This window comes from Protobothrops mucrosquamatus, unplaced genomic scaffold, assembly GCF_001527695.2.
Source record: "Protobothrops mucrosquamatus isolate PMUCROS unplaced genomic scaffold, P.Mucros_1.0 scaffold1133, whole genome shotgun sequence".
NCBI lineage: Eukaryota > Metazoa > Chordata > Lepidosauria > Squamata > Viperidae > Protobothrops > Protobothrops mucrosquamatus.
The window spans coordinates 177,702-191,019 of NW_015387351.1; the positions used below are offsets into that span (position 1 = coordinate 177,702).

General features: G+C 39.0%; 1 protein-coding gene across 1 annotated transcript; it reads right to left on the reverse strand.

The window, feature by feature from the left end:
- Nucleotides 1-399: 399 nt before the first annotated feature.
- On the reverse strand, nt 400-12,155 carry LOC107291470 (protein lifeguard 3). Its single transcript, XM_015820467.1, has 11 exons — nt 11,956-12,155; nt 10,488-10,555; nt 9,578-9,642; nt 7,317-7,370; nt 6,625-6,675; nt 6,395-6,434; nt 4,992-5,029; nt 3,250-3,337; nt 2,373-2,468; nt 1,840-1,893; nt 400-960 (listed from the first exon to the last, which is right to left on the reverse strand). Exons 1-11 carry the CDS (start codon nt 12,146-12,148, stop codon nt 814-816), a joined length of 894 nt encoding a protein of 297 aa, XP_015675953.1. The 5' UTR covers nt 12,149-12,155; the 3' UTR covers nt 400-813.
- Nucleotides 12,156-13,318: the final 1,163 nt, after the last annotated feature.

Genomic DNA, 13,318 nt, shown 5'->3' on the forward strand with positions numbered 1-13,318 from the left:
GGGAGATTTGGATGAGAGTCCAGTTAGTTATAACAATAATAACTCAGCTGTGGGAATCAAGGTTATTGCGCCCAGAGCTGATGAAGATTTGGCAGGCTGGAGAGCTGGGGAGAAAGCCCACGCTACAAGCTAACTGGGGAATGTGATTTATGACTGTTAATTAGAGGAGGGAATTGTGTTTGCTACTTAGTGCCCAGGGGAGGGGAATTCAGTTTTTGGCTTTAACTATGTAGTGCCAATATTTTGTTTCTCAAATAAAAGATTCTTTAAGGTAAACAATGCCTCGAAATTCTTTTAAAGAGTTTCATCTGTCGAAACCATGAGAGCCACATTCCTAGTTAAGCAGGTAAGCAACATAACCTCCCCTTACATAAATATATGAGAGCTTAATTCAAAAATATATGTTTTTATTTGCACTTATGTAATAGAGCCTTGAAATAGTACATTTTTTAATTAGAAGAATCATCTGCATCTTAGAGGCTGACAAAAATACAAATAAAAGGGTAAGTTGAAAATACTACAATACATCATATCAAAGTGTAATATATACTACAGTCACCATTCCTGGGCACAAGTTAAAGAAGGATATGCCACGTGTGGAAATACAGAAGCAAAACAAAAAGATTAAGATCCATATCTCATTGAATACAATATATGGTTCCTCATTATGTTTCCTGGTCCATTCTGTGAATCCTTTCTTGGCATTTATACATAGACTGGAGACAAGCAGGTAACAACAGTACATCAGAGCCAGAAAAGTGTACCTCCTGATCTCTGGGGAAGATTGTCAAAGTCTTAAATAGTTTCATCCATCTAATTTCTGCTGCCCACAATCTGCAAGAGGAAGGTGAAGATATAAACAATGTCTGTGTAGATCTTGAGGGCTCCATAGACGTATTCCTCGGGGCTGATGGTGTGCTTCCGGTTGCCCAAGACCAGTTGGGTATCATAGGCAAGAAACTGTAAAAAGCCACAAGGTAGCAGTTAGTTACAAGTGGCAAGAAATTATTCAACAATAAAAAACATTCTTCTTGCCAAGAACTGTGTTACGACAGAAGGTAACACATCCCAATATCTGTAGGTCACGAAACAGAAAGGATGCAAGATGGCATGAACAGATTCCTAAATCTACCCAACAGTTTTCAAAAGTTCTTCCCTCTCTCCATATTTACTTCCATTCGATTTTAAAGAAGAACCATTTCCCTTCTGCCCTTCCCACCCTTCCAAATTTCAAATGCATTTTACAAAATGCTCAAAAACAAATTTAAAAAAACTTTCCAGTTCATCAAAGAATGAAATTAATTGAAACAGAAGAAGTATGAATCCCTTTAAATGCAACAGGAAAGTTATAGCTGGATAAAAATTATTTTCAAAAGACACTTGGGACTAGTATAATTCTGAAGCCAGAAATAGAATCATGTAAAAATAAACCCAGAATTTACTAATCCGGCACTCTGGAATACTGGACTTCCTTAGATTTAATCTATACAGCAAAGAGTAGATGCAGCAAAGAGTAATAAAGGAAAAAATATTCCAGTTCCATTTGTAATCATGACATATTGATTCATTCCATAGCTCAAGTCCCTGACTCCTTTTCTAGATATTATTTAGCGCCCCCCCAAATATACGTAAGCACACAGTCTTTATATAGATAATCTATAAACTTTATAAAAGCAATCTAGTTTATCTATTGCACCCATGGACCCAAGTGAAAATATACCTTCAAGAGAGGATGGCATTATGGTTTTAATTATAATTCTAGTTTTGCACATATTTTTTCTTAATTTAGACTTGTGTGATAGAGGATGGGTAACTAAGTCTACAGAACTTCCTACTAACCAGGGTGAAGGCGATTGCACCAATAGATGCATACAGCATATGGAGCCAAGGAACCTGCAAGAAGAAGAAAGAAATGAATGTGGTCTACATGTATTTAGTGGTTTGAATTTAATTAATTCTAATAACAGATTTCCCAGCCTAAAGCACAAATAATAGAAGGAAACCATTATCAACTCATCATTCATTTTAAGAGACAAAGGTTTAAGGCTATTAATTACTCAACAATAGATCCTGTCTACACATTCTCTCTCAAGAATGCTCTCTAAGAGCAGTAGAGAGGAAGACTGTGCTGTTTTGATCTCCATACTGTGGGGGATCATAGTGGTTAGATTGGGCTGTTGAAAACGGGAGGAGATGAACCTGGAAACTGAACCCCAGTTCAGAAACAACATGTTAACCACTATAGTATGTTGATTCTATGACAGGTTCTAGGTCAGGAATACCCTTCAAAATGCCGTAAAATTATTCAGAGTCATACATCTAAAAGGACCATTGACCCCAAGCCCACTAAATTTCTACCAATAATTGCTTACATATTTGAAGGACAGGACTATGGCTGTGATAATTCCAGTCACCATGACAACAATGCCCAGCACACAGAACAAACCAGTGCAGGATGTGAAATCCACCTGCCAATGAAAACAAGACATGGTTTGGGAGAAGTTGACACATAGCAGGTCACCTTTTGTGCACAGAGTATTAGTGTCCCTTGTAGGAAACTCCTTAGCTTCACCACCCTCAGCATATGCAGAGACACATTAACACCATACTGAAATGGTATACAAAATGCAAATTGTGTAGGAGGAAGATTTCTGCGTTTTTGTTCTTATAGGTATTATGCAACCAATAATTTTCAAAGAAACATCGAAACTATTTAAGAACCTTGGAAGGAATGGGAATTATTTTTTAAAAATACACAATACAGTAAATACTTCATACACATTTTACTATGCATTCTAAATATTATTTCAAACTGAGAAGATCATGATTGATTTGAACTTTGAGAAGATTTATTGGACCGTGTTCTCATTATTTCTACATTGCTGTGACTGACCATATGCCCTTCCTAATAGTGAAGGAAATATTCATTGATAATTATCTTTAATATATATTGCGAATTACAATACAGCTGCCTTTTTGGCATAGTCATTCTATGAAGTGTAAGAAATCCTTGAATCTGAGCCATTTTGAGCTTTCACCTCTGGCAGAAGGCTTCTGGCTTTGAATTAGCCAAATTTTAAGGTCCAAATGGCCATTTTGAGCCTGAAACAAAACAGCCCATCAAAAGTACAGATTCTCAGCCTTCACTAATCAAAAAGAAGCAAGAAATCTTTGTTGTCACAGTGGAAGAATCCAATCCATCTATCTTCAAACCATACTGATGTTGCATCAAAGAAAGACACTTCTCACCTTTGTCTGGAAACAGAAGATGGTAACAATTATGGCCACAATCGCTGTAATGATCATAGTCATTAGAACAGCCTTTGTAGAGTACGTGCTGCAAAGAAAAAGTTAAACAAAATAATTTTATCATATGATCATTTCAGGGGTACTGTTTTCTTAGTTAGTTAGATATGGAAGGAACTATATAGTAATAAAATGGCACTTTAGACAAAAGTGGTTTGTTCTAGTAGTTCATATACAGTTTGGAGTACCTCAAATTCTTTCACTTATATCAGAATTCCTGATTAAATATGCATGGTGAAACATGAAATACGCAATTCAATTTGTGAATAGAGCCTTCTTTGCTAGAAGTTCTTAATGATCTCTTGCTTGGATTACTGCAATACACTATGTGGGGCTGCCCTTGAAGACCACTTGAAAGCTACACAAATCCAGAATGCAGCAGTACAGTAGGTTCACAAAATACCAATTCTCTGTGAACTGCAATGCTGGTTGTCATCTACAAAATTTCACACAGAATCAAGATTTAAGGATAAGGATCTATTTCTGATTGCCTCCACCTAATAATATTAGATGGGATTGTCACGGTCTAGGTCCCATTTGTTAAACAGGATCATCTGATAGGACCCAGGAAGTATGCCTTCTCTGTCACAGTACCTGTCCTGCCTAACAGTATTGCCTCTGAGATCTGGATGGTCCAATCCTGCTGGTGATCAGAAAGCCTCTGAAGACCTGGCTCTTCCTTCACCCATTGGCCCAGAATGTTGCATAAATTGTGAAATGAATTTTGACCTCAATGCTACAGATGTACACATGGTCCCCCCCCCCATTTTCTTTTTCCTTCCTTGATTGTAATTATTTAGTCCTTTGTTAGTTTTAACATTTCTAGCCAGCTTTGAGTCATCAGGGAGTGGAAGGCTAAATATATAAATACATCCCTATTTTTGTGCCACAGAATCTGTAGATAATTGTTTCTCCGAATCTGACTTCAGTATAATACCCTGAGCTTCAACAATTATCAAGGCACTTCTCCACGAAGTGTTTCCATCACTCCTGGATCAATTCCACACTTCTGTGATCTTACACATTACCTCTTCAGCAGCCTAGCAGAATTTACTTCTGTGTAGCTGCTATGCAAGCAGAACAGCTCTGCAGGCAGTTTTCAGCTGAAAATGCTATAACTCTCTCGGATGGAGGGAGCTCTTGCCTTCATCCCAGACTCTCCTGCTTTAATCACCCTCATTAGTCCTTTAAAGGGGATGGGGCAAATCCCTTCAGCACTACCAGGAAAGGGAACAAGATGGCATTAACAAGATTTAGTCAATTTCAGTGGAAGACTTGAACCTGCAAACACCAGGCTGGTCTCCTGCTTATTTCCTTTCTTCCCTAAAGAGAAGAAAGTAGCTTCCTTTGGAGCTTCAAGATCTGCAGCATCTCAGATCAGGAGAGTTGATTTTTCTCCACTTGTTTTCAAGGCTGGCAGATCTGAAGACAGACCCGTATGATCTTCAAGTGTTTTGGATAAACATTAATAAAGTTGTTTTCTAATAACTGAATTGCTAAGAAAGTGTTGAATAAAATTATAACAAATAAGTTAGTTACATGGGGACCCCAGAAGTGAGGTTTGCTTTCTTCATAGAAGTATTGGGTAGCCTTCCATGAAGTACACATTCAAAATACTTAGACAGAAATCAAGCTTAATTGAGCAGACAGAAGCAGAACAAACATAGATTACTGTTGTACTTTACCTAGCAATAGTGCCTGTCATGAATCCCATCGCTAGTGTCTAAGGGAGAAGAAGAAAAAGATGATGACTAGCATACCCCATGCACATATACACCAATAATCTTGGCTTCCACTATCTAGTCCAGGGGTAGGCAACCTTGGCTCTTTTATGACTCATGGACTTCAACATCCAGAATTCTTGAGCCAGCTTGGCTGGCTCAGGAATTCTGGGTGTTGAAGTTCACGAGTCATAAAAGAGCCAAGGTTGCCTACCCCTGATCTAGTCTGTTTGATTTATAAACATCAGATTTCAAATGGCAGGCTCAATGTCTCCTTTTGTCTATATGTTCAGGAAAACTTCTCTTTATCCAAGATGCTACTGGATGTCTATGCCGACTACTATCCTGAAGCAACTCTTGATTGATGGCTACTATTTTTTATTTAGTGTGTATTTCAAATTATGGTTTTTTGTTTGTTTTTATGGTAACTTTGTGTTATCCTTGAATTTTATTACATTAGCAATCTCTGATTCTCTTTTGCCTCAAAGCAACATTTCTATGACCTTTTATTCCCTAGTACTTAGTTTTACTGCTGCCCAGTTCAGGATCAAAAGCACATCACCCCATACATCCATCTCATTCTACTTTCAAGCCATGACTAGATCTGTGCCCTAATACTGTATTCCTTGATTTTAACTTTGAACCTCTCAGTTTGGCCTTATTTGCATTTTTGAAAGGATAGACGGGAAACAGAGAAGCACACTACAATATTTCAAAGAGCGGCAAAACAATTACTTAGTAATGAAACATTTTTAAAATACAACTGTTGTGTCCCGGGACTTGCAGCAAGCAAGCCCGGGCGGTCGCCATGGCAACGGGCTGCGGAAGCTGCCCGGGGCCAGACAAACTGGCAACAGCTTGTGCGCATGCGCAGGAAAGCGCGCGCTCAGTAACGAGTTTACCCGGACCGTTTGTGTTGCTCTCAGAGCCGTTTGTAAGCAGAGAAGAGAAGCAGGAGGCCTGTGAGTCTCCGTTTACTGCAATGAACAATTAAGCCATTAAAGAAGCTTTTGGTTCACACTATGCCTGTTGAACTGTCATTTGAATCCAAGGATTTAACAACAACCATCATGTAATTGAGCAGTGGTGGCGCAGTGGTTAGAATGCAGTACTGCAGGCTAATTCTGCTGACTGCCAGCCGCCAGCAGTTCGGCAGTTCGATCCTCACTAGCTGAAGGTTGACTCAGCCTTCCATCCTTCCCAGGTCAATAAAATGAGGACCCTGATTGTTGGGGGCAATAAGCTGACTCTGTAAACTGCTTAGAGAGGCTGTAAAGCACTGTGAAGTGGTATATAAGTCTAAGTGCTATTGCTATGGTTAATTCATGTAATTTCAGCCAAAATTCACAACAAAAGCATTCACTTACAAAGATAGACAGAAGGATGAGGTTCCATGGAAAACGTCTCCTGCAAGAAATCAGCAAAAGTAGATCAGTTCACCAATAGGGTTATTTCAAGGAAACACAAGGTGTATGTTATGATTTCCGCTCTTAGATGTCCATCTATATCAAAATGTATTGATCAATGAACATAAATCAAGTGAAGTGAATTGACTCCCACTCAGATCAAAATGCCAATATATCTAGCATAAACTCACCGTGGGCCCTCACAACACACCAGCACCAGGTAAGTGACCAGGAATACAGCACTGGGAAAATAAAACAAGCATTATATTATTTTCAATACATCCTGGTCAAGAGCTTGGCACTCTATTGCAAAAACACAAAGGCTATAATATGACAAAGCCCAGACCAGGGACAATCATTCTGCAAGTCTTCTACATTGTGGTATTAACACTTTATCAGGGGACCTGAGACCACTTTGCCTTGCATGTTCAACATCAAGAAGTGCTCTGTGCTTTTCTTTGCATCCTGCATGTCTCAGCAGAGTTAGGCCTCCCTGCAAATATTTTTTTATGTTATCTTTATCCCATCACTTGTGGGTGACTGGCTACAGCACAGAGTCAAGTGAATGGCTGCAGGAATGGGTATGTTTAGACTGTCAAAGAGAAGGACTAGGGGGTGACATGATAGCAGTCTTCCAATATTTAAGAAGAAGACTACCTATTCTCCAAAGCACCTGAGGGCAGGACAGGAAGTAATGGATGGAAACTTATCAAAGGGAGATCCAACTTTGAACTAAGGAGAAATTTGACAGTGAGAACAATCAGTGGAAGGGCTTGCCCCCAGAAATTGTGGGTTGGAGGTTCTTAAGAAGAGATTCTGCTATAAAGTTAAGAAGCATAAAACGAATCCTCTAAGCATATAGGAGAAAAAAAGGGGTACTTACTAAGATGCATAATACACAGCAATATTACGCCTCACAAAACCTGACACAGGTTCACTGTGGAGATTGAAAAATCACATAGAAAAAAAGTTACTTGTGGTCACATTAGATATGATTTTAACAAACAATATTTTGTTTCCCTCTCCATTCAGACACCAAGGTATTCTAAGAATATCTGGCTGTTACTTCATTTTCCAATCTCTTTCTCCCAGGTTAAAAAAAAACAACCTAAAGGCAAACATAATAGTTTCCTATGTATCATAAAAAGTACAGAAACAAGGGACTTCTGGTTCATGTTGTAGCGATGTGGCCGAGGGATTGCAGGGTTCCGCACCCCATGGCTGGTTTCATCCTGCCAGGGGACCCTAAATGGGTCTAAAGTTGCCCTGGAGAGGCGATGAAGAAGGAGGGGACTATTTGATCCGGGGAAAGCCCTCCAAACCGGCAGGAGAAAGGCTAGCTGCACTTCCATGACTAGCCCAAGCTACCAACAATTGAAGCTAAAAAGTACCAACTAGAACAGATTCTGAACGTGTTTGGAACTGGGTGAGAATATCGATCTTTTCTCTTCTTACAACTGGATTGCCTGGAAAAGACCCCCAAGAAGCAAAAAAAACCCTCCAAAAATGAGAAGGAAGGGGATTGCAGCCCCATCCTTCCATAGATGGAAGCGATGTTTTAATTTTTATGGGGGACAGAAATACATTGAAGTGGAACTAATATAAAGCTATAGTTTGGACAAGCCTGAAAACTGAGGAAATTGTTAAGATTTTCTCTTTAAAAGAGTATTGGGATGAAATTACAAGAAAATAATTTTCTGTTTTAAAAGTCGGAAAATGAATATTTAACAACATCTAGTGGTGGATCAGAGTATAGCATTACAATTGCCTCGACTGAGAAACTGGCAAGACACCCAGAAACAGATAACAACCTGTTCCTTTGATGCCCAATGACTCTTAGTTTAATAGAGAACAGCTGGGAACAGAAGAAAATACACTGGGTTATCTACCACAGAGTGAGAACTACAATTGTTATAAAAACTGCTGATCTTCCTAGATTATTAACATCCACTGAGCTTTGGTTTTTAAGCTTAAGAACTATTTGAGGAGAAACAAAAATCTTGACTTTGGGCTACTTTTGTAGGAGGAAGGCTCTTGGACTATTCTTAGGTGGTTGAACATTTTGGACTGCAAATTTTGGCTGATTGATAATTGTTAGACCCCTGAGCAGAATAACTGTTATAAAACATTGCTTTTAGTGGTGGATCAATAACTGAGAACACATTGGATTATAAAGGCCATACATAAAAACCATAAGAACTATACAAGACTTTGCTGTATGGACCTTAAGACTGGTTGTATTAGATAAGGCTAATACTTGGGGATTATGGTATTTTTGATAGAATATCTGGAGGAGGGAGATAAAATGGATGCTGCATATCTAACCAAAAGTGGTAGGAAACCACACCTAATATTTTCATCTGAAGCCCCCAGCCCAGTATATCAGGGATCTGAAGGAGTGATACCTCAAGACAAGGTAAACACCTTCCAGGAGGAAATGCATGCTGTGCTGCAATTAATTCAAAAGACAATTCTTTCACATAAAGAAGACACAAGAAGAAACCATGATGAGATTAAAAACAATTTAAACAACATAAATGAGCAAATTTTTAATTTAAGATTACAACTAAAAAACTCTCAGAAAATGAGGACAAATAATGAACAAACAAGTCAGAAAACAGAACAAAAACCAGAGGAAAGTGAAAAATTACAGAAACAAACTGCCAATAGTCAAAATTCAGTCAGAAGCCACATTTAATCACAGAATATATTTTAGTAAGTGCTGAAAGCAGACATAACTGGCCAGGTGTACCATAAGCAGGTATGCAAGTTATGCAATGCACAAAGATGCCATGACATGGGGAGGGGGTGCCAAATGATGAGAGTGGTAGCAGAAGAAGCCCGTCCAGTTACTATTTTGTGGGTCTGGATGTATCCTATAGAATAAAAAGGAAAACAAAGCACTGGGAAGCCACAGCTGCCACCTGACATAACTTGATCCTCTGGAGCTGAAAAACCTTTTGCACAAACATCCGTGGTGCTCCTGCAACTATCCAATTGTCTCCTCCATACACATAAATGCACATGTATCCAGTGTTTCCCTAAATATGTCTCCATTCAATCCTGGATTGTAGTACGACATGGAAGCATATTGGGCAGACTTTCACACACAGAGAAAAGCAGATCTGGTCTCAAAATACTTACACAAAGGTGAAGATTGCAATGATGCCTACTGTCACAAGCAACTGCACGGAGATAATGCTATAAACCTGGGAATCAAAAGATAAGGTACATCTATGTAAGACTGGATTGCTTCAAATAGTCAAAGAACCCTTCAATTATACCACTATAATTGAAAGACCTCCTTAGAATTATGTGCAATATTATACTAACAGCATAGAAAAAGAGAATTTGGCTTGCTGCAACCTCTACTTTTTATTATACTAACAGACATTATTGGATACAAATGTTTTGGCTGCAAATGATATCTTTGTCTTATCCTTGTCTCTTATCCTGGAACATGACCTGGTGTCCTTTGGAATTCAGCTCCTATCATTCCTATGACAACAACATGGGACTGTATGAGTTGTGGGTCTGAATACATGGAGAACAGCAGACTGACTACCCTGTCTAAAAGGGATGCAAATCTAGATGGCTAACAACCAATCATGCTCACCCAAACGAAAAGCTAGATTGGCTAACAACCAATCATGCTCACCCAAACAAATAGCTTTTTGTCTCCCATGATATTTTAGAGGGGATTGTTCAGCTGCTGTTTCTTGAAATTCTGGGTGTTGGAACAAGCATTTGGGAAAGCCAGCTATCCGAAACCAAAAGAAAAAAACCCCAAAATTTAAACTGGTACAATAGTATTTATTAATAACCCTGTTTCACTTCCTAGTAGGAATTCCCAAACCTTTCAAGTACAGATCCCTCCTGTTGAACAGAGTTTTTTCATCTTCCAGTGCAATTAGAGATTTCTTGGTCTTGTATCTATTTGAAATGTTGATCTTCCCTGGACAAGTCTGTATATTGAACCCAGACTTTTTCAAAAGCAGCATTCAAGAAAGTAATTTTCAACAAGATCAGTTCGTGACAGGTGCCTTCAGCTTACCTTGCGGATAAAAGTGTGCCTGACTTTCTTATCATCCCAATCAGCCACATGGAAATCACTGTCGCCTCCTGAATCAGTGACATACAAAGACAAGGTTTCATGACTTTGTGTATTTATGCCATTCTTCAAACAAACAGGAAGAATAGGCCAGCAAGCTCTTGTCTCCAAAAGTGATGGGGCATTTTCAAAACTGGCACACTATATACACAGAGAGATAGATACATATACAAAACCATTCCTACAAAAGGCTCATCATAATTCAAAGGATACAGCTTCACTGCCTACAGCAACTCTTTGACGTCCATGACAGATTCATTTGTCTCATGCTTCTTTTGAATTAGTTACAAAAGATTAGTTAGCACCAAAGTTCTTGCTTGCAGCTGCAGAATCTTCTTCCTTGGAAATTCTCTTCACGCTGTGCAACTTTAATGCAACTTCTGCATTATGTTCTTGTTAAAAGGCGTTTTAATCTCAAGGTCTTTGTCTTGAGAGACAGTTTATTCAGAGGGTCCTTCCTTTGCTTCTTAGGAAAGACTTCTGGTGCCTTAACATAAACTTTTCTCTTTCTTCACAAAAGAAGACAAAATCATATTTACAAGTAGTCCTCAACATATAACCATAATGGAGCCTGCTTATGATGCTTCTAAGCCATGACAGTCACAAATGACCTTATTTTTCAACATTATTTTTTTTTTGCAGCAAATGGTAATTGTTCGCTATGGGGCCAATTTTTGTTGTAAAATGCAGTCATGTGATCACAGGACCTACAAATGCCTGAAAATGTAGGCTGGTTACTGAGCAACCAATATGTGGTCATGTGATGGTGGGGGATGCAGCCATTGGAATCTCTGACTCAGGTTGTAAGTTGGAGGGGGGGGTCTGTTGTAACTTCAAATGGTGACTAAGCAACCAGTGGTAAATTGAGGACTATCTGTATACAATATCTTCTAAGTATAAAATCATATCGTGTCACATTTAATTTTACATTAACAAACTGGATTTTACTACTATCAAGCTGAAATTTATTACTATTACTTCATGGTTTCATGTTGAGAAATTGCTAAAACCAGTCAGACTATATTGAGTACTGTAGTAAACACGAGGTTTCAGCCAGTCTGACTGAAACTATACCTGGGTGATTAAAGGTTGGTAAAAATGAACTATTCCCTGACATATTATATATATTCCCCATAACATGCTTGTTCTTTCATTCTTTCCTCTCCCAAACCCTTTCCTTTTTATCTAGTTTTTTAGAATGAAAACTAGACTAGGATGCAGACAGTCTCATGCCTTTCAATATCTTTACTGCATTTGTAAACGCCTGTTTTTAAGGATTAAATCTTGTCTGCTCTTAAAACTTGCAATTATGGAAGTTTCCACTTTTATCTCTTCTCTCCTTCTGCCTCTGCCCCACTTATTATACTGCACATCCTATCAAGAGAGAAAGAAGGAAAAAACTAAGCATTACCATAAGTCATAGGTGCTGTAGGCACAGGAGGAAACGGTTGGGGATACCCGCCTGGGTGGGGGTAGCCTCCGGGCTCTGGATGCCCACTACTATAGGGTGGTGGTTGTGGATAAGCTCCAGGATATCCTCCCCCTGGCGGAGGATAGAGGGGGTTCCGATCTTCATAGCTTGGAGGAGCAGAGGGCTGTGACATGTTGTCTCAGCACTGAAAAACAAAACGACATTTATTTGTCAAGCATAACTTCCATAAACAAATACCATCCAAATCACCCCTCCCACTCTTTGTATCTTGCTTATATACATCCTGTCTTTCCAAGAACATGCCATAAAATGGCCAGCAGAGGCAGCCACTAGTAAATCATCAAAGTAAGAGGAGTCAGAATCTTGTAAGGTTTATACAGTACAGTTCTTCTGTTTGTCAGTGTTTCCTGGTTCAGCGTGGCCAGAGATGGCAACAGAGACATCAAAAAAAGGGACTTTTCTCTAGGCTTCCTGTGGGTCACACCTGGATTGAGGACTGATTCATGCAATATGTGGTTTGTTCCGCACTGTCTAAATCTATTTTAAAACAGGTTAGAGTGCAAAATATGAAGAAAGCAAACATACTCGAAAGTCCCACAGCTTTGGACTACAGCATACCTATCAATCTAATTACAATCAAGTCCTTGTTTGGCAAAATGAAAATGAAATCTGTTATAGGTTTGCTTTGGTGACAACATAGAGTCTTCAGTTTCTTTCATAATAGATTTTATTAACTACAATTGGGGTGCATATGTGAGAAAGAAAGGGAATGGAGGAAACACACACATACACACACACATACAGAGAGAGAGAGAGAGAGAGAGACAGACAGACAGACAGACAGACAGACAGACAGACACAGACACAGACACAGACACAGACACAGTAAAAGAAAATGTTAATATGACTAAACAGGGACATGAATAAACAGTCACCTGTTTATTCATCTGGGATAAGCCAGATCAACAACCTAGAGGTTAAGGAGGGCTCAGATTTTCATGCAAGCTACATGGCAACCTTTAGACTATGGGGGAAAAGGAAAAATGGGACAATCTAGTGATGTGTACAACACCCCTTCTCCTTCCCATCAAACATTAATGTAAAAGCCATGCATAGCCTCTTCATTCCAACTACTATGTGTTGATCCTCAGGCAGCACGGAACACCTAGGCTCCTTTCCAAACAACCCTCTAATCATGGCATGAATGTAGCATATCCTTATGATGTTGCTTTCATCAAATCCCCAGACCAAAGCTATTCCAGTTTTAAAGCAGCATTAAAGTTTTCTCTGCACTCAATTTTGACTGGCGCATCTGGAGATCCAGTTTGATGTAGTGGTTAAA

Excerpts from the sequence above, each read along its gene's own strand:
- LOC107291470 (XM_015820467.1), bottom strand. The coding sequence starts at position 12,148 with ATGTCACAGCCCTCTGCTCCTCCAAGCTATGAAGATCGGAACCCCCTC. Across the intron at positions 10,556-11,955 it reads TACAGCACCTATGACTTATG|GAGGCGACAGTGATTTCCAT; the intron begins GTAATGCTTAGT and ends TCACTGATTCAG. Across the intron at positions 2,469-3,249 it reads TCTTCTGTTTCCAGACAAAG|GTGGATTTCACATCCTGCAC; the intron begins GTGAGAAGTGTC and ends TTTCATTGGCAG.